Here is a 21,476-nt window from a genome sequence, read left to right on the forward strand (position 1 = left end):
TCCAATTTCCCTATTTACCATTTATCGACATTTAAGACTCTATTTGTTTAGTAGAAAATTTATTATTAATTTATTTTTGTAAGTGATACAAATAGTCATTTTAAAAAAATTAAATAATTTATTTTTCACGAAGCAAACGTAATCTGCTTTCTCAGTTTAATGTGCTTTGAAAATCTCCCAAGCGTGACATTTTCATGCAAGGAGTCAATTTTTCAAAAAAAATAAATCTGAATTGTTGGGTTTTTTTTTGTATTATTATTTCGACAGTGAGAAATCAAGCAAAATCGAGCTCATTTGGGAAAACGTGACAGGTGTCAACGACCCGTCCGAGACGTTCAAAAGTCAACGAGAATCCCATTTCTCTCCCGAGGCCCCGAAATAACCGACCATTTGGAGAGTCCGCCAACGACACGCAATGGACCCGCCCGAAAGTAACCAGCCGCCGCCGCCGCCGCCCCCGGCGATCTCCGACCGGGTCCTCATCGATGGCACCGTGGCTCCGATGACCCTGACCGCCGACGGGAGGCTGGTGTGGTCCGGAGGACGTCAGCGGAGCCTGAGCGTCGAGAAGGAGGTGCTCGGATTCGACGCGGAGGGGCCCAGGATAAGGATCAAGGCCATGGTAGACGACGCCGGCGACCGAGCCTGCTGCGTCGGGAGCGGGAGCAGAGGGGGCTTGGTGAGGAAGGACTTCGTGTTCGAGCCGCTGTCGGAGGAGTCAAAGAAGCTCTGGTGCGAGAATCTCCGGGGCTGCCTTGATTCTCTAGGTAAACTGATCGTTGTTTTGCTGCGGTTTCGAGTTTCATTTCTGTTTGCTTGGTATTGGAAACGTAGGAATGAAGTAGAAACCTGTGAATTATGTCTCTGATGTTGCCGAGTTGACAGCGATACCTCATTTGAATTGCTTCAATCCGGAATGATAATACTGTGATACAATCGGATGGCGCCATCGTGTTTGAATTACGTGGCGCATTGGTGTCCTTAGTCAATTTAGAATATATCCGAGTCTTGTTGAGAGAGCTTGTTGAAGTGTTATGGTAGGCTCACTTGGAGTTGCAGATGGATGTCTTAGCTTGTCTATTTTGCAAATGTCGTTTACTATTGTAGCTTTCTGTTTTCAGCCAGTGTGGTACTCCATTGATCATCGAAGAAAGTACATTAGGATGCCCAATTATATGGTTTATTGGTGCAAACTACAAGAGTAGATTAAGTTTGTAGTTCAGTGCATGCCTGACGAACAGAAGTGATTTGAGGAAGAAGTTGGAGTATGCAATAGTAGCTTTTACTCTGAATTGCTTGAAAGTTTTGGCTTTAGGCAATCAAAGAGGTGCACTATGGTGTGAGGGGGTTTAATGCTAGCTTCCTTTAAGATGCACTCTGTTTCAGAAGTTAACAGCGACTAGTTTTTCTTTAGTTGCTTTTATTCACCTCTGCTCTTTTTGACAGACCGCCCAAAGAAGTTGTTTATACTATTAAATCCTTTTGGAGGAAAGAAAGTGGCTCCCAAGACTTTGACGAATGTTGTAAAACCTCTTCTTGAGGATGCCGGCATTCAATTTGCCATACAAGGTTTGAGGTCATATGCAAATGAATACTGCTCTTACAGCTTCACTTCATGTTAGCTGATTGCTCATGCAAATTTTTTTACTGCAATTTCAGAGACTCAATACCAGTTGCATGCAAAGGAAGTCGCTCGTTCTCTGGATCTATCAAAGTATGATGGTATTGTCTGTATTAGCGGAGATGGAATCTTAGTTGAGGTTAGTTATCTAGGTGCAGATACTAGATGTCATAATAAACTCTCGGTATGGTTGGAGACCTTCTATGAAATGGCTGCAATTTGTCAACTTTTCTTTTAAGGTAGTTCACAACCTTTAACCTGTTTAGGGGCCACAATGATTTTATCTTTATTTGTCTTACATGGTAGTTATCGATATTGTGGTTCGATCTTAGGTGTTTTTCCTATTATTCTCTTCAGTAACAAAGTTCTCTAAGTTTTAGTAGGTAGTAAATGGATTGCTTGAACGAGAGGACTGGGAGGCAGCAATCAAAGTTCCTATCGGAATGGTTCCTGCAGGTTTGTTCTTTGCCCATGTTGTCGATTATAGCAATTGAAGAAAGGATTTGGGTTTCATAGCATCATTCCTAGATGGATAGTGCAGAATATGCTTAGGTTAAAATAGCAGACTTTCTGTTCCAAGACTTTCAGCAGTGGGATTTCTTGTTTTATCGGTAACATCTTTGAGGGCCGCTGTTAGAAGTAACTAAATGCAGGATTTCTGCTCTTTCTTTGGTTGACATGGATGTTGGATATGTTGTTTCTGCATCTAACACATGTAGCTCTATACAGGTACTGGAAATGGCATGGTGAAGTCTCTTTTGGATACTGTCGGTGAACCATGTACAGCATCTTATGCTACTCTTGCCATCATTAGAGGTTGATGTTTTTGTTTTCTTTGCATTTCAGCATTGTAGCTTTGCTTGATTCTTCACTCTCTGATGCTTTGTGTTTCCTTTTTTTTTCCCTTTGTCTTAGCCATTTGATCTTTCTTTTTAAATGGTATTTGTGGTTTGACAATTTGTAGGACACAAGAAATCACTAGATGTGGCCACCATCAAGCAAGGCAATGCCAAAGTTTTCAGCGTTTTGATGCTTGCCTGGGGTATGCCAGATCATTGTGATCATGTACTAGGTTTAGGTTATCTATGTTGGTACAAATTTTATTTTTTTACCTTCTGTCTCCAAAGTATGTTTCATAGTGCAAATACTCAGTCCTGACAATGAATAACAGGACATAATCTAGAGCTGTCTTAAGCTCCATTCACTGTGGCCTCCAAAAGAGCCTGATTTCTTGATTATGTCGGTGCTGTGAAAAGTTCGTATAGTTGGACTAGCATGCATTGTGGCCTCTGTATTGAGCTCATCATTTTTCGCAATGGAAGAGGCAGAAAGGACGTTACATAGGCGGCTTTTGATCTTTTGATGGATGTGTTTGTTTCGTTTCAGGTCTTGTTGCAGACATTGATATTGAATCTGAGAAGTATAGATGGATGGGAAGTGCACGTATAGATTTTTATGTAAGTTTTGGCATGACGTTACAACTCTCTCTCTCTATCTCGCTCCAGATTGAACCTCAGTCCTGTAGCTCATGTTAAACTTGCTATGCTATTCGATTATAGAGAACTATTTAACTGGCAAAAAAAAAAAAAAGATAACAAAGATCATAGAGGACTTCTGTTTATGAAGTTAATTGCAGTGATTGCAGGTAATACTTCCTAGTGCAACACTCTCCCTTAGAAGCACATCTGATGCAGAGTCCTTTAGTTCCATTGTCGTATGCTTTTATTATATGTAGAGTTTCACTTTCAGATGGTAAAAGTGGGCCTGCGATATAGTTGGTAGTCAATAGCTACATTGCATCTATCTGCTATCCTTGAAAACCTCCGGTCTGCATGTTTTGTTGCTACAAAATTTAATGGGAGATAAACCTACCAATTTTTTCTTGTGGTATGTATCTCATGCATAAATGCCCAATATATTTCCCAAGTTTGTTCAGTTTTTTTCCCTGATTTGAATCCTTGCTATCATTAAATTGGCATGGTTCTTCGTGTAACATTAAGTGCTGGAGTATTTGATATTGATGGATTTTTGTGTAGGCACTTCAACGTATACTTCATCTGAGAAGATATAGTGGGCGCATTTCCTTTGTGCCTGCTCCTGGATATGAAGCTCATGGGGAGCCTACTAGTTATAGTGGCAACTTTGGTGGGAAGGACATTGTCTTTGAGAAAAGTGAAGGAAGATCTGCTAAGGTTGAAGGGGAAGGCTACCAAGGACCTGACGTTAAGTTGGAGGAATTAAGCTGGAGAAGTATAGATGGCCCATTTGTTTCAATCTGGCTCCATAATGTTCCTTGGGGGGCTGAAGACACGATGGCAGCACCTGATGCAAAGGTTGGGATATAAAACTTCTTATTAGCTTCCTTGCTCCCATGAGGGGAAACCATTAAGTGTGCACACGTGCATATCACGACACAAAATTGATGATTGATTGATCTCGCTGCTTGAGCACAATATGCTTACAGTACTGTACAAGTGGTGTAGCTTGTATTTGCATTTTGTAACAATGTGCTCTTTTCTAGTGTATGTATAGATGATAATTTTCAACACAATTAAAAAGTTTAACACGAAACTTTTATGCAGTTCACGGAACACGATACCCCATTGCACATCGAGTAGTTCATCTCCTGCATACTGCTCTAGATGACCCAAGTTATTTGTCTAATCTAGTTCATGTGTCAGCAGAAGGTATATCTTCAATCTGGAATGCATAGGATCAGATTGAACTTTAAAGTTCATCTGGTGTTTATTTAGAGGTGCAGATACTTTATAAGATGGCGGAGATGTAAGTTGGACGTGCATGATCTACGAAATGTTCAAGTCAGTCATAACATGCATGACTAATTTTTTAGTGTTTGAGGTGAATGGTGTTTTTACCCCATTTTGTGATTTTTTAAGCTCCAAGTAAATAACTTATCATCTCATTTTCTTTTTTTTAAATCTTCTTTTAAGATTCACGTGATTGAGGACAAAAAGTGACGATGCTGTTCTTTGGACTCCCACAGTTATCCGATGGCTGCTTGGACTTGATTGCTATCGGGGATTGCCCAAAGTTGTCTTTGCTTTCATTGATGACCGAGCTAAGTAATGGAGGTCATGTCAAATCACCTCATGTCATTTATATGAAGGTATGCTATGCTTCCAAAGAATTAGAAACTCCCATGAGTTGATTTCTCATGTACTTTGCTCTTTGTTCATCGACAAGACTCAAGTTCTGTATAATTGCTGTAACTGTCTCATACTGTGAAACGGCAGAATATGTAAGCAAGCATATTTGTTCTTCCAATGCTGCAGGTCAAAGCATTCGTCTTGGAACCCGGTCCGCGCATTGACGACCCAACTAAGGAAGGCATCATAGATACGGATGGCGAAGTTTTGGCTAAAGGAAATGGAACATTTAAGTCCGGGCACAAGACAATGATGGCATATGATAGGCTTGTAATTACTGTGGACCAAGGTTTAGCTACTGTCTTTTCCCCCATCTGAAAACTTCTCGTCCCACATTATGATTGTTTCAATATGTCATTATTCGTTAAGTTATCATGAAAAAGAATTCCCGTTTATTAATGGTCTTACCAGATGGGATGTATTGACTAATTCACGTGACCACGTTGGGGAATTATGCAAAAGAAACACGACAGGATAATATTCATACTAGTCCAGTGTTGAACAGGCTTGAGAGGCATATCAACTGTCCTCAATGGAAGCATTCCCAGATTATCGGTTGCTTTTGGTTTGATTTTCCTCTACAGCAGATTTTGGTTTTCACAAGTTTAGTTCACTGTGATCCCATTTGCTGAGCAAGAGCGTCTTTCTCCTTCCTGAAGGACCGAAAACTGTAATCATGAATGCGTTGAATGGAGAATTTACTGGTTGCGCTAGTTCGAAGGTTTCTGCTTCTGTTGCTTGATCAGGCTAGCTTTTATAGTTTGGAGCAGAATCAGATATTGGGAAATCTCGAATCACTCTCGGCGTGTCCCACGATCGTTCCTCTGCATCGATTGAGTGTCGGTTAAATTTCGATCGCTTTCGATGATGCATTGATTGATCAGGCTAGCTTTTTTTAACTTGCTTTGGTGTACTTCCATTGCAAAAACAAGTATGACCGTTGATTTATACTTTCTAAAGTTGAAACCGAGCTTGAGCTCTCGAAACTAAACTTAAGCTTGGACTCTAATGAACTTCCCTATCGCTCTGAAGGCTTTTGACAAATCAAGTTACAACGAGTTCAGATCGAGTATCAAACTCGAAGCATTCGCGTCGAGTCAATTCGACTTTGGCTTAAATGAATTACATCCCATTAAAGGATTTAGATATCAATATCACGCATTCAACTCTGTTTAATTACATCAATTGACAATCATCTTACTAATTCTACATGATATGTCGGATGTCTGTTTTCAATTCTCTCTAGATCCCTCGATTTGTCACTCCACTTTTTTTTTTTATATATATAGTTTTCAACCTCTAATTTTAGGATAAATGTCGATTAACAAGTGAGGGAAAACATCGGGGTATTCGTAATATTAGGCAGCTGTTTCGTCTAGGAACGGTTTTTACGTTACTTCCACTCATCTTTACATGAGAAATTTATTGCACAGATCTCGTGTGCATGGGCACAATTAATTTTAATTGTTAAATCATGTGAATTTCACGTGGGATCTGTTTTTTTTTGTTTTTCATTTGACCGATGAACTCTAATCTCGTGTGCTTCAAGGGCATGCAAGTATTGCTTCTGCATCGGAGCGAGGAGATGAACTTCTTCGGCGATTGTCTTCGCATCATGCCGTCTATTGCTTTCACCTACCTTCATCGTTCATGCATCCCGCCCCCGGCAAGCGAAGATAAGCGGGCCCCATCCCTTGCGATGCGGATTCTCCGTCACGCGATGTACTTCGATAAACGTCTCGATCTATCTCGACCGTCGATACGAATTCATTTTCGAAAATGAACGCCGGAGCGTTGATCGAGATATTAATCAAAGCAGCGCGCAGGGGAAATGACCCAAATCCATCCTTCCGCACCTTCAAACATCTTCCCATTTGATACTGCTTTGACTCTTTGTTCCGACAACATTGAGTCGTTCTTTTTGTCGCATCTCGACTTTTCCGAGATGTTTCCCGTTGACTACAAGTAAGATTTTTCCGATTTACTTTTAAATTGTGTGCTCACGTACTTTAACTTTTATTTGGGAGAAAATACTCCAAGCCTTTCAAAATAGTTTTATGGGTGTACTAAATATGTATTCGATATTCGAGAAAAAAACAGGATTATAGCTTAATCGAACGGACATAAACTAATGACTACACAATTGTATTTTTTTTTTGTAAAAGCCACAAAAAAAATTCTAAACTATACTCACTGTGACACGTTGATCTAAAACCTTAAACATGTACCCACATGATACATTTATTCCAAATTGGTATCACAGTATGACACATCCACACTAAACTTTTTCTTGTGACACTAAAAACCTTAAACTTATATCCGTGTAACGCATTTACCTTGAACATTGGGGTACATGTGCCACATGTCTATAAGTTTGGAGATTTTTAGTGTCGTAAAAAAATAGTTTGGGATAAATGCGCCACACGGGGAAAAATTTTAAAATTTTTAGTGTCACAAAAAAAAGTTTGAAGTATATGTGTCATGTGGGTATAAATTTGGAATTTTTACTGTCATAAAAAAAAGATTGGGGTAAAATTAAAAGCAAGGGCCATTGATGAACCAAAGTAGTGTAAAACCTACTTGTGCAAAAACTTGTTACATGAAGTCGATTCATATACTTTTTTGGATTTTTGAGAGGAAATCGATGAAATTAAACTTGATTTATATCCATTTTTGTAACCTATCAAATAGAAAAACAGTTAAAAGATATACTCTCTTAATTAATAGAATCACCACGAAATTGGGAGCGCTTTTCATTTTCCTTTTCGTTATGATATTTTTTGACGGATTTTTACTTTTTTTTTTAGCTTAATCTAAATCTTACAATTCATCAATCGACCATTTGGACTGTGGATAAAAATAAGGATTAATATCACTAAAAACTCAAAATTGGTACAAGTGACAAATATAACCCAAACTAATTTTTTGATGACAAAAAAATTCCAAACTAGTAAACTTATGATAAATTCACCTCAAACTAATATTTGAATATAAAAAATCACAAATCAGTACACTTGTGATAAATTTACCCTCCGTTAGTTTCTATAAAATTTGGTCAATATCACGAAAAATTTCAAACCGATATAAATGTGACAAACGGAAGGTAAAAATCCCAAATAAGTGCACCCATCAACTTTCATATGTCATTTAACTCGGTATTTGACGATAAAATTTAAATAAAACTAACGGAGGGTAAATTTGTCACATGCATTCCATTTTAGGATATTTGGTCGCCAAAAAACTAGTTTGAAGTGAATTTGTTACATATGTATTAATTTTGAGTTTTTCGTGATATTAACCCTAAAAAAAAAATGTTGTGTTTTCTTCCATCTCTTGTGAGAAATAGTTAACCTCAATATATGTGGTGACATTCGTCTATATTTGTAACTCATCAATTATAATTAAGAAATTTTTAGTGATTTTCTCTTTTATTTCCGTCAACTTTATTTTTAGTATTTGATGGATAATTCGAAGCAAAATACTAATGATGGCTTTTGTGGGTGGAATTCTCGATTAGACAAAAGTGGGACAAAACCAAAGAGTGACATCATTCAGTCCAACCAGCTCAAAAGTCAACGAAGTCATCGATGGTTAAATCCACGAAAGATCAAATCGCCCGAGATTCACACGACAACCAAACTAGACTGGGAATTGGATGAGACTCATTCGCTCAAGGATATGTTGCGATATTAAATTCAAGAAACTATCTTAAATTTATCTCTTAATTTCAACCACCCAAAAATTTTCTCGTATAAGATGTTTGTCATTCGGAAGTTCAAGTTTATAATCTGCAAACCCTACGAGGATCGTCTCACTTTCTTGCCAATGTGTTTGTGTACACGTTAGTGGCCACGTCTTCAGTCGTAAGTCTCATGATCAAGTCGTCTCAAATGATTGAATTGGTTCGAATCGAATCGAAGAGTACGAATAAGGGCCAAATCGGTCGAAGTTAAAATCCAAACGATGAAATTGAACATCGGCTTAGAATTCGGAGACCCCTCACGACATCGTGCCCAGTCTTCCCTAGCATTGCACAACCACCTAGATTGATTCAAATGACTGCATCAACTGTCATCTGTCGTGTCTCGGATCACCGAAACAAAAGAAGAAACAGAAGAAGAAGAGAAGAAACCGCTGATGCTCGCTATCATTGGAGGGCGTACCCGTCATCCAACAGAAGCTCGCGCTCGCTCTTGTTCGACTCCCCTTTCGGGGAAAACCAAGAAAACCAGAAGCGTCGTCGGGCGTGGCCGAAGACAAGTTCGAGCTCAGCAGTTATCGGTAACTACAAAACGCTCATGGCGGGTTCTTGATCGATCCTATGCCTATCTTGCCTCTTGCTTTGTCTGATGCAAGCCCATGTCCAAAACCCTACTCTAGTCTTTCCCGACACATCCGCGGAAGCAACAACCGACGGCGCTCGTTCTTAACGGGTCATCACATCGCATGATGCGATTCGATCTTCAACGCCTGCTTCGATTTCTTCAGTCTTCTTCTCGAGACAAGAATGTTGGTGTCACGTACGAAGCACGCTCGTTGACGTTGCTGTCTTTGAGTGAGTAAAACCACGTGAGTTGATGATGCCTTCTATGTTGACTCACAGCTTTCACGAGATGAAAGGGGAAAGAGTATGATTTTAAGGATGTTTTTACATAGGTAGCCCTTGGGTAGCGACGGATCTATCTACCATCATCAACGCGATCGATCTTATCCTAAGCCCGAACCCGCTTTGTCTTGAACATGTTGAAACCTACCGTGCTTGAGACAAGTTCCGCATCCATGGATTCCCGAGCTCGTCTCGACAGCATACTTTGCCCTTGTTTATTTCGCGTGTGCCACGGTTCTATATTTCTCGAATTGCACGTGCAGTTTTTAATCCGGCTTGCATTTTATAGAGGGTGTTAAAGTATCCCGAATCGCCAATCTATAAAGTTCATATACTCTTGATTTCCCTCCACTTATTAGTTTAATTTTTTTAGGTTAGATATTCTAATGGAAAATTACCAAAACAGTATTAAACTTATTGCAATTGTGCCATTTCAGTAATAAATCTTTTTTTTTTCTAATTGAGTCTTAAATCTTTTGCGGTTGTGCCAATTCAGTCCATTTTGCAGGCCGGCGCTAACGCAGATAATTTTTAATTATTTTTTCTTTCCTTCTTTGTTTTTCGCTTGGGCCGGCGAGGGTCGCATCCCTCGTCCGGCCTCCCCTAGATCTAGGCAAGTTGAGTAAGGCTGCAGGAGAGGCCATGGCTACCTTTGCCCACGGCCGGTGAGGCTAGCCCTTGCCCGCATCCAAGCGACACCAACCCCGCATGTGACTCATCGCCTTCCCCGGCGGCCAGCGAACTCCAACAACCCTTGTCAGCCACAAGAAGAAAACAAAGAAGAAGGAAAAAAATAAAATAAAAATAATTAAAAATTTTGAAAATTAAAGAAAAATAATAAAATATTAGTATAAATGGCCCACGTCAGGGCCGCCCATGCCCCATCGGTGCCGATAAGCCGGATTGGCTTAATTAGCATAAATGCAAAAGGTCTATGACTCAATTGAAAAAAAAAAAGACTTGAAACCGAATTAACACAATTATAATAAGTTGTGAACTATTTTGGTAATTATCCGGCTATTCTAACATAATAGTTTTAGTATTGTAGTTTGTCGGGTATGGAGGTACCGACCAACTATATTCTAAATCAGCTCCAAACTCTATAGCCCACGTGGCACTCTGAATTCGACCTTAAAATCATCTCGCTATACCAAACACGATTATTATCTTATCGAAATTGATGTGGGTCCAAAATCCGATTCATGCAAACTTGTTGCCATGCCTATTTCCATATGGAAAACCAGATTACTTGTTCACTAAAGAAATCGCCACCATCACAATTTCTCTGTGGGGGGGGGAGAGGAGAATTAGTTTTGCATGAGTCTTTGGATGATACGAGGCAAAATCGAAGGGCTCTTTCCTTCAATGCTCTTCAAAACAGTGACACCTCTCTCATGTCCGTGCTCTCATTTTGTCCCTTGTTAGGTGGTCGTTGCCGTCGTCAACCCACCATCGTTGAGGCCGCCGTGCCTTCTAAACCCCTCGTTGTTTTGCTCAGCTTGTTTCTCTAGGCCGGACTGTGTAGAAGCTCATTGGACATCCTTGAAATTCTATGGATGAATTGGGTCGGGAGTTTTCACCGGTTGATGGGATTTGAACATGTAATCTCCGGTTGAGATCTAGGTGAGCCTCGCCGGCCCTTGCCTAGGTTGGCGAGGGCAAGCCATCATTGTGCGGGGCCGGCGTTAGGTGGCGGCAGCCCGCCATCGGGACCCCGCCATTTTTTTCCAAGTATTATATTTTTAAAAAAATAGCTTTCTTTTGTTTTTTTCAATATAATTTAAAATAATTTTTTGTCAAAAATACCACATAAGATATAGAAATTAATTTAAAATGCAACATCAACATTTTCCGTTAGATGATATTAACGGAATGATTAGATAGCACCAACTTGATAAATTTCGGGACTTGATTGCAATTTTTTGAAATTTTAAGGACAAAACTGCACTTTTGGGATATGTTTATTTATTTTTCTATCTTTTTGGGACCCGAGCGCTATGTTCACATGTTGAGGTTCGAAAGCCAAACCTGTACTCTTCTCACTTTTTATCATGTCTGTCCAAAACAAAGCACGGGGGCGTCAACGGCCGACGCCGCGAGAGCGCGTCCGTTCCCACCTAAAGGAACGCAGGGCGTCGCCGCTACGTGCAATTGTACCGTGCACGACCTGACCCCCCCTCCCACTTCTCTTCTTCACTTCAGTTTAGTCTTCGCGGGTCCCATGCAGTAACGCCCACGACAGCACTCGCAGCGCATTTTGCCCCCCCGCCCACTCGCGCGCGTGCGGCTCGCCGTTCCCATGGGTTTTTGCCACGCGTCGCGCGTGTCGCTGCACCACGTGGAGGGGGCCCATTTTCGGTAAGAAAAACAACCGTTCAACGCGAGCCCCCAGCTCGTGGCGAAATTACGAGAAAACCCTGAGCTCGGTTTTTTCGGTTGGATTTTGTTGGGAAAATGAGAACAGCCAACCAAAAAAAAAAAATTGCTCTAATTTCCATGGATGGGTTTTTGTTTTTGTCGGATAATGTACTGTTTTTTTTAGTGCTTTTAAGACATCCGAAATGATACTTATTACTTTTCTTTTTCTGTAAATAAGTCTTGTCGAGTAATATATATATATATATATATATATATATATATATATGTTCATGTAGATTCATTTTTCTTTGTTATCTTTTCAATATTACGTAAACGTTAATCGATAAATTGGCACGAGCTTTTTAATAAAGCCGTGATTTTTTTTTTAAAACATGATATGCCCACTTATTTTCAATTAAATTCAAGCAAAAACTATCTCATTGTTTTCCTGCCAAAACATTTAAAATATTTGTCCGAAATTTCAATGAATTTATGAAAAAGATTACACACAAATCAATAGGGTAACATTAACATGATATGAAAACTTCGAGGTGTTTTTTTTACTAGAAAAATAAAAAAGTTTGCTCCGAACTTTCAATTTTTTTTTTGGATCGAAACACTTTCAAATTAACCGGAAAGCAAACGTTAAGTAAAAAAGTAGTCTTTTACCTATAAATTAATCAAAACTTAAAGTACTCTTGTTAATTAGTCATATTAAAAGGAGATTTTCTTAGTGCATTTTAAGTAACCAAAATTCAAAATTTTAAAATATTAGCTTTTCCCTTGTAACCGTGATAAATGCTTAAGGAACTGGGTTATCATTAAATAAGTGCTCTAAACATATTGATATGACCAGTGACATATGCAAAAATCTAATCTAGGAAGTGGCCGGACCCAAAAAAAAAAAAAAATCGTGCCTTAATTAGGAGTGTGATGTCAAAACTTTACGTGGAATTTCATAGACGATATTATTTATGTGATAAATAAGCATGAAGCGGGTGTATCCTTTGCTTTGTTATTAGGCTAGAGTGAACTCATTACTATGACCAAAATATTCCTATCCCAGTACTTCCATAACATATTCACCTCTCCACGAATTTTCATTTGACAAGAAATTTCAAATTGGTATCCGGAACCCAAATCAATTTCTTGACAACTTGTATGCATGTATTGGAGACAATCGAAATCGCCCTCAATTTTCGAGTAGTGTTTTTAATATTGTCCTCCAATTTCACTACGGCCTTGACGGATCCCCAAATGGGTCCCCGCCCTCCGGACGGTGATTCGGTCTTAGATGCTTGGTTCGAGATCGAACTATCGTCGGGAGATACTTACGACAACTTATTAGAAGGGACCATTCGTGAAAGGGCCCGTCCAGCACGTATAGTCTTTGAGAAGGGTTCATCTTCGAATTCGGGTCGTGGATACCGAATTCGGAAGGAAAATTGATTTCGAAACGAGCATACCTTGTGGTATTAGTTTCGAGATTTTTTGCGATGCGAAAATTAGTTTCGAAGATAAATGTGCCGCTGGTCATCGATTAATAATTTTTTTTAATACTTTAATTGGTGGGTGCGGATAATAATGAATTTCGCTCCAATGGCAAGCGTGGACGGCGTCGACGTTTTAGAGAGAGAGAGAGAGAGTTTGAAAAAAAAGGGGAGAAAAAAAAACCGAAACAAGAAAGGCATCAGTAGAGAGAGAAACAAGAGAGAGAAAGGGGGGGCGACGCCAAAACTGAGGCACGACTCGACGTGCTTTTAAAGCCTCTCGCGCACACACAACGCACCACCCACGCACGCACGAATTTCTACTTCTCTCTCTCTCTCTCTCTCTCTCTCTCTCTCTTCGCAAAACCCTCTCTGTCTGCGATCTCCTTCTGTCTCTCTCTCTGCTTTCTCTCTCCTCTGTGATTGCAGATCAGGCTCGCACGCCACTCCATTGCACATCTCCGAGCTCCTCTCTCCACGGCGACTGCTTCCTCGCTTGAATTTGGGGATTATGCATTGCTTCCGGCCGTAGACCGCATCTCCCGCTGCTGCTGCTGCTGCCGCGGCGATGGCGGCTCCGCCCCCACCTCCGGCTTCGAGCTCGGCCTCGGCGAAGGCCTGCTTCAACCCGGAGTGCTCGGAGGCGAAGCCGGAGAGACCTAGGAAGGGCTGGCGGCTCCGCGCCGGGGACTCCGCCGAACTCTGCGATCGATGCGCGTAAGCCGGGCTTTCTATCTTTTTCTACTCTCTGTTGACCGCTTCGGTGTTGTTGACTCTCGTCGTGTTGTTCGCGAGCGTTGGTCTGGTTGAAGCGTTTTTTTAGTTCGGTTTGGTCAGTGTTTTGTGGCAGTTGAGCTGGGGAGTAACGTTTCTCATGGTAGTTTTGGTTTAACGTTTGTTGACTTGGTTTGGAGTTATTGCTACGGGCGCTTTTGTGTGCGTTGGTATGGTCACGTGATGAGTTTAATATTGCGAAAGGATTTGGAGATTCACCGCCTTTTCTGGTATGTAGAGTCTAATATGGAAGGAGTATTTTTGAATTACAGAACTCAAGTGAGTTGCCATCCGCTGTTCCCTTTTGGTACATTCGTCTCTACTTTTGGAGCGGAGTAGTAGAATCAGAAACGACTTGAATTGCTCTTTGGATTTTGAAGGACTTCTTCACTTTTGGAGAGTGTAGTTTATTGGGAAGCAAAAGAGCTTCAGCCTGACCCACTCGGAGGGCATGCATGATCTTGTCGTACAATCTGTGGCATCTGCACTTAAGACCACGCCTCGCTTCCCTAACAGATTCAGTTTTAGTCCAAGAGAAGATCAAAATTGCTCCTTTTGCTCTTTAAGAGAACTCTCTGCGCAGTCATTTGCACAGGTTAATATGAACCATTTCAGAGTGTTATCTAGCTAGTCCAGGTTGAGCAAGTAGAAGCATGTTTCAAGGCCGGAAAACGGTTGTGGCTAATGGGAAACATTTGCCATGTTACTTTCTATGGCCTTGTTCAGTTCCTTTAGCATTTTCACTACTTCCATCTGAAAGTTTGCAGTGTGCAGAGAGTTTGCATTTTACATATCAGTCAAAGCAAATACTTGGTCCATGGCTCCTCAAACTATTCGAAAATTTCTGGCTAGAATTTTTTCTTTAATTGAACGTTGTAACTTTTATGAGAGGTTGCAAACATCAGTGATATCACTAGTTGCAGTTTTCCGTTCTCCGTTCACTGGTGGACCATTATCCCATTCAACGTTCCCTGTTGCCAGTCCATGCTTGCCACATTTTGGTGCTATAACCACTGTGGAAGGGAAGAAACTGATTGAAGAGGCACATGTGGAATAATCACTTTTCAATAAGTGTGAAATGGGAAGATCGAAACTTCCCTGCAAATTGGAGTGGATTCCCTAGAATGCTTTAAAGCCAAGGCAAGGGGAGTTGTGCTTGCAGTTTGGGCATTATCAAAGCGACTTTGCGGCTCAAAGTCTTTCACATGGTGTTTCCAACACCTCATTGTTTTTTTCAAGGATATTTGCAACACCTCATTGTTGTCCCAAAGAGCTTAGTGGGCTCAAAGCTCATTTCAAATTTTTTTCCAAACTTACCTTAAATCATTCCTTTCTCGATTGAAACAGTTCTCTGTGTCCTTAATTTCTTTCTGCTATTCAGTTTGTGTAATCGATAGCTTAATCATGCATAGTCTTGCTATGATAGTTTTTTTCTTTCCTTAACTTCTTTCTTCAATTCAGCTAGAGGACTATTAATAGATTTTTCCCTTTTAACTTCTTTCTTCAATTCAGCTAGAGGACTATAAATAGTTTTTTCCCTTTAGATTTTTGATATTTTTCTTGATTTAATTTAAAGTTTTTCATGTGGTAAACTCAAACTTCATAAATTTTACCTGTACGATTGGATTGGTTACTATATAAAAGAATTTGACTAGTGGGTGTGACTTGGGAGTGAACAAGTTCTGCAATGATCTATGTTAGATTTAGTCACAATCCCACATCGACTTTTTAGTTCACTGGGGATGATGAACACAAAAGCCAAACAGTAAACTTGTAACCTTGAGCCTGAATTAAGGTGTCTTGAAAGAACATTTCTAGTTGAAGTTCCTTTCTAATATTTGAGGACACTTTAGAGTTAAGGTTTTCTTTATTTCGGCAATTTTGATATCTCAAATAATGGCTTTGTTGAAGATCTTACTCCAAGTTCCTCTCTGCTTCAGGACTGTTTATGAGGAAGGCCGATTTTGCGAGACTTTTCACCCAAATGCTTCTGGTTGGAGATGTTGTGAATCGTGTGGGAAGGTGAGGAGAAAATTGACCCTAATGATGTATGCTTCTTAGTTGATACAAGTTACGTCAAATCGTTGTTTCGTTCTGTTGTGTTAGATGTCACAGTGATTGCTAAATTTCTTTTGCAGAGGGTACATTGTGGATGTATTGTCTCAGCTCTTGCATTTGCCCTGTTGGATCCTGGAGGAATTGAGTGCATGTCATGTGCTCGGAAAAACTTAGTCTTGGTAATTATGAATCTCACTTTTATTGGGCATCTTTGGCAAGTCTAACTTATTAACCCCCATGTTCTCATCTATCCACCCAAAAATGAAAATTACTCAAGTTCTGATCATCTTGTGTGGTTGTTATGCTTATGCTCGGCATTGGAATATACTTTCTTTGTTAGTATTTTGCTGAGAGCAGATGTTGAGATGGGTATTTTCTGTCACCAATGTCCTTTTGAGAGCTATCTGTGAGGGAGCTGAATTGGACATTGTTTATGCACACAGGCTCTGCTTGGTAAACTAAGCAAAGAGGAGGGAATGAAAGTGGGTGAGGAAAATATGAATGTTCGTACATTTTTGTGAGAGAGATGCGGAGGGAAAATTTTTAATATAGACCAATTTTCATTCCCCACCCCAAAATTTCCCCACCTCTTGAGTTGCCGAACGAAGTATAATATTTGAAACTACACACACTTAAGTTCCTCTAATTGGTGGGATATGCCTGGTCTTGGAGGTTGGATCACATACAATGTTGGTACATAGAACCAGCAGTTTCTTTAAAGATCACGGGGCACGCAAAGTGAAACTGAATATAGTAGCAAAAGAAAAGAAGAGCTACTGATGCAGTTTTGTCTCAGATATGCCATATTATTTTTTACTGGTATTTGACTTTTCAGCTTGGAGAACTGATGGACGACTTAGCAAGATAAACCATGAGCGTCAGTTACAGTTTGATAAATTTGTTGCTTATATTTTGGATGTCTATTTGTAGCTTAACATGTGAAGCTTTTCCAAACCATCGCGCCTTGTCGTACAGCGATTATCTTTCCATCATAAGATGTCATTTATAAACATGTTTGTTGCTATAGGACTAAAGATGAAGCCAAAATTCTGGTGCTCTATGAGTTCACGTGCCTACAGCTAATTTGGGACATATTAAATAAGTTTGTGCTCTTCGCAATAATTTTTTAGCTTTATGTACCAATTAATAAGGTCCCTTGTTCTTTGGTGATGAGAATAAAATACTAAGCTGTTATTCCTTCTTGGACTTCACTGCCTCTCTCCCCTCCCCTTCTTTTCGCAGTCCTCTGGTAAAGCTAGGGGTATCATTTCCACATATCGTCTAACTTTAGTGGAACTTTGTTTCTGGCATTAGATTGGTATATGGTCATTTTTATGTACCATTTGAACAGCATATGTGCATGATGTTTTTCTCCCTATTCACCATCCTTCACTCGTGTGACATGACTTATAGATGATGATGCCTCTCTTTTAAGTGAAGTACCAATTCATTTTTCCCTTTCAGACTCCAAATCTGGCATGGTCACCTCTGCTTTTCCATGCACCTTTTCCTGATAGACTTAAGGAACTTTCTGTGAAAAATTGGAATCAATTAGCTGGATCAGGTCCTGTACCTTGGAGGCAGGCACCTACTCTTTTCAATACGTCCATTTCCCGTCCTGAGCTGCAGCCTAGGGCACCGCACGATGCTTCTACAAGCATTGATCGATTTGGAGTTGGTGAAAGGTATTCTATTTCTTCCATGGACAGTAGGAGAATAGAAGACTTCTCCAACAGATTTATGAATGGAAATATGAAGCTTGGTGCAGTCGAGAAACTTGAAAATGGCATTGCAGGTATTGCTTTTCATACTGATGATCATGCGAGGACAATCTAGGGGGTTCTTGAGATAAACTCCCGCATTCAACATTTTCTTACAGGACCTAACAGCGACGAGCACCTAAATCCATGCAAGATCAATCCTCAACAGTTGACCACTGCGAAGGAGGACCCATCTACTCCAACATATGGATTGGCTGTGCCGCTTGCTTCAGGCAATGAATCAAATGGTCACATAGGACTTGCTGGGCCACATTTTCGGCCAGCTCCACCCCCGACGCTGGCAAAGCATATCTATGGAAGTATGCTCAATGATACTAACTCATCTGTTGAAAGTCATACGCGTAATGGAAGGCCTCGAGGGGATGCCCGGGGAAGGAATCAATTACTTCCTCGTTACTGGCCCAGGATAACAGATCAAGAGCTACAACAAATCTCTGGAGAGTATCCTTTTGTTCTATGTGCTTTTATTGATTTATAGCAGCCCGTAGGAAGATGAAATGTATACCTTTCTCTATATTATTGTTTTTGGTGTTTTCCCTGAGAAAGTAACTATAACATGTCAATAGAACAAAGGTTACAATTTCAATAGACCGGATGAAAATGATTTTCAGTGACTGTTCATCATTTAATACCCAACTCTTTAGCTCATTACGTTTTTTTACTTTTATTACTTGTTCAGTACAATATCAGCATGGTGGAAGGTTCAATTTCACCTCTACTAATAATTAGCATTCACGGTCCTATTTCTTAACTTTTATAAGCTCGAACTCTGTAATCACTCCTCTGTTCGAGAAAATGTTGAGTGCTAGTGACGCAGGTAAAATTGGACGTTTGGTGCTGCCAAAACAATGTGCTGAGGTAAAGACCTTCTTGGCTAAATTCTTACACTGCTTTTGTTGTTCTCATTTCCCCTGGGAGAAACATCTTGGAATTGAAGTTTATTGTGGGTCTTTTGACTGTTTTTTTCTGTACAACTTTCAGTCTCAGATATTTCCCTATTTTCTTTGGACTTACCTTAAAACAAACGACACATAAAAACTTCAGCTCGCTGTACATATGTTAATTTTGTGTTTACTTTCTCGAATTTTAGTTTATGTCCAGTACTCCCGGGTCTTGGATTGTTTTTTTGAATGATTAATGAGATTTCATTAAGAAGGTACCAAGGGGGTACCGCCCCTATACAAGGTGGCTTCTATATACACAAAGTTATCCACAAAAGACTGTTTCTAACATTTCCGACCAACTAGAAGTATGAAATTGGACTTCCTGCCATACAAGAAGTGAAGAGATAAGGAATTTTTTACATCGCGATCGTACGAAGGCATGATTTGAGCAGTTCCTCCGTTGCTTTAGACTAGTGGTTGAGCTTGCATATTGAACCAATTTAGAGCTGATTGGGGTGGCTTTGGTCTTTGACATTTTGTTTTAGCTTTTAATTGGGCACCGCAAAGCATGAAAACATTATCATCTAAAGTCATTTGGTATTTTTCCTTAAATGATTTTTGAAAGTAGAATTAGTGTTCACCATCTGACAAGAGAGTAGAATTATGATGGGAAAGATGTAACAAGTCCTTTTTCTTGCACTTCCCTTGCGGGCTCTTCAACTTACTCCAGGTGGGGTCTGCTTTGTTTAACAGGTGATTAGAGGAATTATATGTGGAGCAATTAGGTATAAATATATGTTGACCCTTCAGAATTTGGTTGATAAAGCAAAAGTTATTTTGCTTGTCTCAGATTGAAATATGAATAAGGGCTTTTTGAGAACTTTGGAACATCTCTTGCATTTCCAAAACTTGGAATATCTCGTGTATGATTTGAATCTTGAAGGATATCTTCATCAAGGTTCTTGGGTGTTGGCATTGATATCAACATTCTTTTTTGAACTTTCGTCCATTTCCTGAAGTTGTAAAATGGGTCATTCCTCTTTTGGACCCTCTTCTGAAATTTTTGTCTTTACTTATTTAAAAAAAAAGTTAACGAGTGAAATTTTGGGACTGTACAGGCCTATTTTCCGCCTATTTCTCAGCCAGAAGGATTGCCTCTCAAAGTTCAGGATGCCAAAGGCTCAGAGTGGATATTTCAATTTCGATTCTGGCCCAATAATAACAGTAGAATGTATGTTCTGGAAGGAGTCACGCCATGCATACAGTCCATGCAGTTGCAAGCAGGAGACATTGGTAAGATACTTACAGTTGCGGAATAGGATGCCTGAAACTCGGTATTTTATTCTATAGGAACTTTACAGGATTGGATAGTGCAGTACTACACTTATGAAAGCTTGTTGGGCATAATGAGTAGGAGCATTGTTGTTCTTGACAAGACCTTTTGTCCTGAGTTACTGCTGCTGACAAATGTCATTGCCTTATTTCTGTGAGTTTAATATCCTTATGGCTATAGGACTGAGATTTGATTTTGTTCCCTCTCAGTAACTTTTAGTCGGTTAGAACCAGAGGGAAAATTGGTCATGGGATTCAGAAAGGCTTCAACTGCTCCCCCATCTGATCAGGTCTGGACTTGCGCAATAATTGACTTTTCCTGGCTTTATTTATGTACATGCTAGACCTCAGAGATATCATACTGGTTTTCCTGCAATATAAACCTAACACTTTGTTTATATTGCTTAGTTATGCTGTTGGTTATCTGAATCCTATGCCAATGTTGGTTGTTTGAATTTTCTAGAAGAAATAAAGCTTTATATAGCATGTCTGTTTCAATGTGCTTCAGATTAAATTGAAACATAAATGATTTATTTTCATCTTGCTGCAGGAGAATGAAACGGCTAAGAGTAGCAATGGAGTTACTGTGCAAGACGTGAGTACGATTCAATGGTTGACATTTTAAATTTGGGATCTTTTGTTCCAAAAGCAGTCCAGTCCATGATTCTAAGCCTTTTCCCTCCAATCTTTTGCTCTTTGTTCATTGACAAGACTCAAATTCTGTATAATTGCTGTGACTGTCTCATACTGTGAAACGGCAGAATATGTAAGCAAGCATATTTGTTCTTCCAATGCTGCAGGTCAAAGCATTCGTCTTGGAACCCGGTCCGCGCATTGACGACCCAACTAAGGAAGGCATCATAGATACGGATGGCGAAGTTTTGGCTAAAGGAAATGGAACATTTAAGTCCGGGCACAAGACAATGATGGCATATGATAGGCTTGTAATTACTGTGGACCAAGGTTTAGCTACTGTCTTTTCCCGCATCTGAAAACTTCTCGTCCCACATTATGATTGTTTCAATATGTCATTATTCGTTAAGTTATCATGAAAAAGAATTCCCGTTTATTAATGGTCTTACCAGATGGGATGTATTGACTAATTCACGTGACCACGTTGGGGAATTATGCAAAAGAAACACGACGGGATAATATTCATACGAGTCCTGTGTTGAACAGGCTTGAGAGGCATGTCAACTGTCCTCAATGGAAGCATTCCCAGATTATCGGTTGCTTTTGGTTTGATTTTCCTCTACAGCAGATTTTGGTTTTCACAAGTTTAGTTCACTGGGATCCCATTTGCTGAGCAGGAGCGTCTTTCTCCTTCCTGAAGGACCGAAAACTGTAATCATGAATGCATTGAATGGAGAATTTACAGGTTGAGCTAGTTTGAAGGTTTCTGCTT

The 21,476-nt window shown here is 39.9% G+C and overlaps 2 protein-coding genes and 1 long non-coding RNA gene across 4 annotated transcripts; 2 read left to right on the plus strand and 1 right to left on the minus strand.

Annotated features, from left to right (window-relative positions):
- The first annotated feature begins 345 nt into the window (after positions 1–345).
- Positions 346–5,303, plus strand: LOC115726566 (sphingosine kinase 2). 2 transcript variants are annotated; one of them, XM_048276476.1, is made up of 10 exons: positions 346–767; positions 1,447–1,569; positions 1,660–1,760; positions 2,005–2,077; positions 2,351–2,437; positions 2,586–2,663; positions 3,008–3,078; positions 3,658–3,954; positions 4,626–4,748; positions 4,915–5,303. In XM_048276476.1, exons 1-10 carry the CDS (start codon positions 416–418, stop codon positions 5,104–5,106), a joined length of 1,497 nt encoding a protein of 498 aa, XP_048132433.1. In that variant the 5' UTR covers positions 346–415; the 3' UTR covers positions 5,107–5,303. The 2 variants fall into 2 exon arrangements, with proteins under 2 accessions (XP_048132433.1, XP_048132434.1); XM_048276477.1 differs by lacking the exons at positions 346–767; positions 1,447–1,569 and having other exon boundaries at positions 2,002–2,077.
- Positions 4,681–20,890, minus strand: LOC125314403. The gene is made up of 3 exons (XR_007197902.1): positions 20,810–20,890; positions 18,742–18,745; positions 4,681–4,806 (listed from the first exon to the last, which is right to left on the minus strand). It is a non-coding gene; the product is annotated as an uncharacterized LOC125314403 (long non-coding RNA).
- On the plus strand, positions 13,578–20,728 carry LOC115733634 (B3 domain-containing protein Os07g0563300-like). The gene is made up of 9 exons (XM_048276489.1): positions 13,578–13,959; positions 15,957–16,038; positions 16,155–16,253; positions 17,539–17,869; positions 17,954–18,296; positions 18,617–18,713; positions 19,858–20,032; positions 20,282–20,361; positions 20,622–20,728. Exons 1-9 carry the CDS (start codon positions 13,811–13,813, stop codon positions 20,694–20,696), a joined length of 1,431 nt encoding a protein of 476 aa, XP_048132446.1. The 5' UTR covers positions 13,578–13,810; the 3' UTR covers positions 20,697–20,728.
- Positions 20,891–21,476: the final 586 nt, after the last annotated feature.

Source organism: Rhodamnia argentea, chromosome 3, assembly GCF_020921035.1.
Source record: "Rhodamnia argentea isolate NSW1041297 chromosome 3, ASM2092103v1, whole genome shotgun sequence".
Lineage (NCBI taxonomy): Eukaryota > Viridiplantae > Streptophyta > Magnoliopsida > Myrtales > Myrtaceae > Rhodamnia > Rhodamnia argentea.